Source organism: Leuresthes tenuis, unplaced genomic scaffold (assembly GCF_036924035.1).
Source record: "Leuresthes tenuis unplaced genomic scaffold, fLeuTen1.0.hap1 SCAF_22, whole genome shotgun sequence".
NCBI classification, from domain to species: Eukaryota; Metazoa; Chordata; class Actinopteri; order Atheriniformes; family Atherinopsidae; genus Leuresthes; species Leuresthes tenuis.
Genome location: NW_027325376.1, coordinates 17,878,331 through 17,882,513, shown reverse-complemented (window position 1 = coordinate 17,882,513; position 4,183 = coordinate 17,878,331). Strand labels below are relative to the sequence as shown.

At 42.2% G+C, this 4,183-nt stretch overlaps 1 protein-coding gene across 1 annotated transcript; it reads right to left on the bottom strand.

The window, feature by feature from the left end:
* Nucleotides 1-1,197: 1,197 nt before the first annotated feature.
* On the bottom strand, nucleotides 1,198-3,976 carry LOC140281723 (uncharacterized). Its single transcript, XM_072376213.1, has 2 exons — nucleotides 1,679-3,976; nucleotides 1,198-1,209 (listed from the first exon to the last, which is right to left on the bottom strand). The coding sequence occupies exons 1-2, from the start codon at nucleotides 3,974-3,976 to the stop codon at nucleotides 1,198-1,200; spliced, it is 2,310 nt and encodes a 769-aa protein (XP_072232314.1).
* Between the last annotated feature and the right edge of the window lie 207 nt (nucleotides 3,977-4,183).

Here is a 4,183-nt window from a genome sequence, read left to right as displayed (position 1 = left end):
TTTTGTGAAATGTTATTCCTTCAAGATAACATTTTAAAAGAGTCTGAGAGCAAATCAAAGAAAACTTTCTCCCTGTCTTTGTTCATGCGCCTGTCATGATAGAGCAAGAAAACTTATACTGTGGTGACCAAAACATGACAGTTATATGGGCTGCTCAGAAACACAAAATAATGTAACAAAACATGCATTTTAAGCTTTGGTTGTCCTTAAGTGAAAACAGATTACAGCAATTAAAATTTTAAGCAATGAACAAATACTTCATGATTGGCTTTGGTAGATTGCTAAAATTGATTGAGTTTACAGAGTGCCAATGATAAGACAGCAACAAATCAAAATACCATGTAAATGGTGAAGAAATGCAATCAAACTGCATTTATAACTACATTAAGAGGAAAACAAATGTAAATAATCAACAGAAAGAAAATATATATCATGTCCATCACCTGAAACAAGGAAATGGATTATTTATCCTAAAGCAAAGTTATATAATAATAGTCAAGTCAGTCTTAGACTAAGATGCATTACCATCCTTGATTTGAGGACAAAGCTCCTGCTAGTTGTTATTTTGGTACTGGTATAAGACATGGTAGTGGGCTAAGAGAATCTGGTAATGATGAAAGAATTGTGTGAGAGGAGAACACAGTATGGAGGAGTTTGAAAAAGAAAAATTTGTGGTGGGAGAAGTAGCTGAGAGGGAAGGCAGGCTGTGAGTGGAGATGATACGATAGGTGGCTGAGATTGGAGGACTGGTGGAGTTTGGCTGAGAAACACTGAATGTTGGATGAGTAGCATTCATGGTTTGAAAAGCAGAGGGGGTAGTTTGATTAGGGAAAAAACTCAAAGGAGCAGTTGTACTAAAAGGAGTACTATTTTTGTTTGAATGAGCAGTGTACTGAGCGGTTGTATAAGTTAGTGACTCTGTAGTGCTTAGTCTGGATGTATGCTCAGGGTCAGTTGGGTTTAAAGTGACACTGTTACTGACTGTGGGGAAGTTGGTGTGAGGCATAGCAGAAATCATTACAGCAGTTGAATGACGTTTAATAGAAGTGCTTTCTTCAGCTGTTGAAGTCCTAGCTGTAACTGAAGCAGTACCTGGAGAAGGGTTGGTTGAAGCACCTTTCTTAGGTGTATGACTTGTAGTGGATATTGAAAAAGTGGATGAAAAGGATTTGGTTGAACTTTTTTTAGTAGTTTGAGTCATAGCTGTGACTGCAACAGAACAGGGGGTTGATGAGGTTGTTTCAGGTGTTGTAGTTGCTGGATTCTTGGCTTGGGTGAGTGGAATAGCTGATGACTGTTTGATAGGCGTTGCTTGATGGGTAGTTACAACTTTTTCTGGGACAGGAGTAGTTTTAACGGGATCTGTTTGTAAATCAGGAATCCAGCCAATCTTAAGAGTGGTGGTAGATGTTTTAGAAACTATAGCGGTAACAAGAGGTGCATTGTTTGAAGTAGGATCAGAAGGGTCAAGTTGAACATGAGGAACGTCAACTGAGGGGGAGAAAAACCCTAGCATGGGAATTCTTGATAAAAGACCTGCAAGTCCTGCTAGTAGTGCTGTTATACCAGAAGAAAAGATTCCTACGACCACTGAAATATTTGTATTTTCCACCTGCTTGCTTTCATTTTCATGCTTGTCCTTTTTTTCCTTTTTTTTCGTTGTAGTGGGTGTGGATACAGTGGTAGTAGTAGTCGTCGTAGTAGTGCTGGTGGTTGTAGCAGAAGTGCTTTTAGTGGTGGTTGTAGAGACTGTGATTGTTAGTGGAGTGATAGTTTGAAGTTTAGTTGTAGGGAAAATGGTGGTTTGGGTGGGTGTGGTAGTTGTTTGGGGAGATGTTGTAGTCAGAAGGAGAATGGTTGTTGGTGTTTCTGTAGATGTAAATTCATATGTGGTTCTTGGAGGTCCAGTTGTGGTTGTATGTGGTGGAGATGTAGTTGGAAAAGGGCTTGATGTGGTCTTGGGAGGTAGAGAAGTGGTGACAGGAAATGTAGTAGTGGGTGTGTTGGATGAGGTGGTGGATGGACTAGATGTGGTATCAACAGAACTAGAAGTGGAACTGGACAGGATAGATGTTGAGGTAAATGGAGCCGATGTAATAGTAGAAGGACCAGATGAAGAAGCGCTACGTGCTGTAGTAAAATGGCCTGATGTACTAAGAGGGGTAGATGTGGTAGAAGTCGGAGAAGCTATCGTGGTAGAAGAGATGGATGTAGTTGTAAAAAGATGTGATGATGTACTGGGGTGGTCAGATGTGGAAGAAGCAAATGTGGTAGTTAAATGGTCAGATGTACTTAGAGGGGTAGATGTGGAAGAAGGCGGGAGAGATGTGGTATCAACAGAACTAGAAGTGGAACTGGACAGGATAGATGTTGAGGTAAGTGGAGCTGATGTAATAGTAGAAGGACCAGATGAAGACGCGCTATGTGCTGTAGTAAAATGGCCTGATGTACTAAGAGGGGTAGATGTGGTAGAAGTCGGGGAAGCTATCGTGGTAGAAGAGATGGATGTAGTTGTAAAAAGATGTGATGATGTACTGGGGTGGTCAGATGTGGAAGAAGCAAATGTGGTAGTTAAATGGTCAGATGTACTTAGAGGGGTAGATGTGGAAGAAGGCAGGAGAGATGTGGTATCAACAGAACTAGAAGTGGAACTGGACAGGATAGATGTTGAGGTAAGTGGAGCTGATGTAATAGTAGAAGGACCAGATGAAGAAGCACTACGTGTTGTAGTAAAGTGGCCTGATGTACTAAGAGGGGTAGATGTGGTAGAAGTCGAGGAAGCTATCGTGGTAGAAGAGATGGATGTAGTTGTAAAAAGATGTGATGATGTACTGGGGTGGTCAGATGTGGAAGAAGCAAATGTGGTAGTTAAATGGTCAGATGTACTTAGAGGGGTAGATGTGGAAGAAGGCGGGAGAGATGTGGTATCAACAGAACTAGAAGTGGAACTGGACAGGATAGATGTTGAGGTAAGTGGAGCTGATGTAATAGTAGAAGGACCAGATGAAGACGCGCTATGTGCTGTGGTAAAGTGGCCTGATGTACTAAGAGGGGTAGATGTGGTAGAAGTCGGGGAAGCTATCGTGGTAGAAGAGATGGATGTAGTTGTAAAAAGATGTGATGATGTACTGGGGTGGTCAGATGTGGAAGAAGCAAATGTGGTAGTTAAATGGTCAGATGTACTAAGAGGGGTAGATGTGGTAGAAGTCGGGGAAGCTATCGTGGTAGAAGAGATGGATGTAGTTGTAAAAAGATGTGATGATGTACTGGGGTGGTCAGATGTGGAAGAAGCAAATGTGGTAGTTAAATGGTCAGATGTACTTAGAGGGGTAGATGTGGAAGAAGGCAGGAGAGATGTGGTATCAACAGAACTAGAAGTGGAACTGGACAGGATAGATGTTGAGGTAAGTGGAGCTGATGTAATAGTAGAAGGACCAGATGAAGACGCGCTATGTGCTGTAGTAAAGTGGCCTGATGTACTAAGACGGGTAGATGTGGTAGAAGTCGGGGAAGCTATCGTGGTAGAAGAGATGGATGTAGTTGTAAAAAGATGTGATGATGTACTGGGGTGGTCAGATGTGGAAGAAGCAAATGTGGTAGTTAAATGGTCAGATGTACTTAGAGGGGTAGATGTGGAAGAAGGCGGGAGAGATGTGGTATCAACAGAACTAGAAGTGGAACTGGACAGGATAGATGTTGAGGTAAGTGGAGCTGATGTAATAGTAGAAGGACCAGATGAAGAAGCCCTACGTGCTGTAGTAAAGTGGCCTGATGTGGTTGTGAAAAGGGTAGATATAGTAGAAGCCAGTTCAGTTGTGTAACTTCGGGGGGAAGATGTGGAACTGGAGGAGATAGATGTAGTTTTAAGTGGTGCTGATGTGGTACTAGAAAGGCCAGTTGTAGACGTTTTAGGTGTGCTCGTAAAAATACCTGATGGTGTATTAAAAGAACTGGATATGCTGCTTAAATGAGGCATTGCTGTAGAAGGAGGGATTCCTGTGTAGATAGAGGCACCAGATGTTGTGCTTGAAAGGCCAGATGTGGTTGAATGAAGAGAAGATTTAGTTGTAAAAAGGCCAGCCGTGGTCCTGGGATGGTCAGATGTGAAAGTAAGAAACGTGGAAGGGTCCGATGTCATGGTTAGGGGTGTAGACGTGGTTGGAGGCAAAGCAGAAGTACTTAG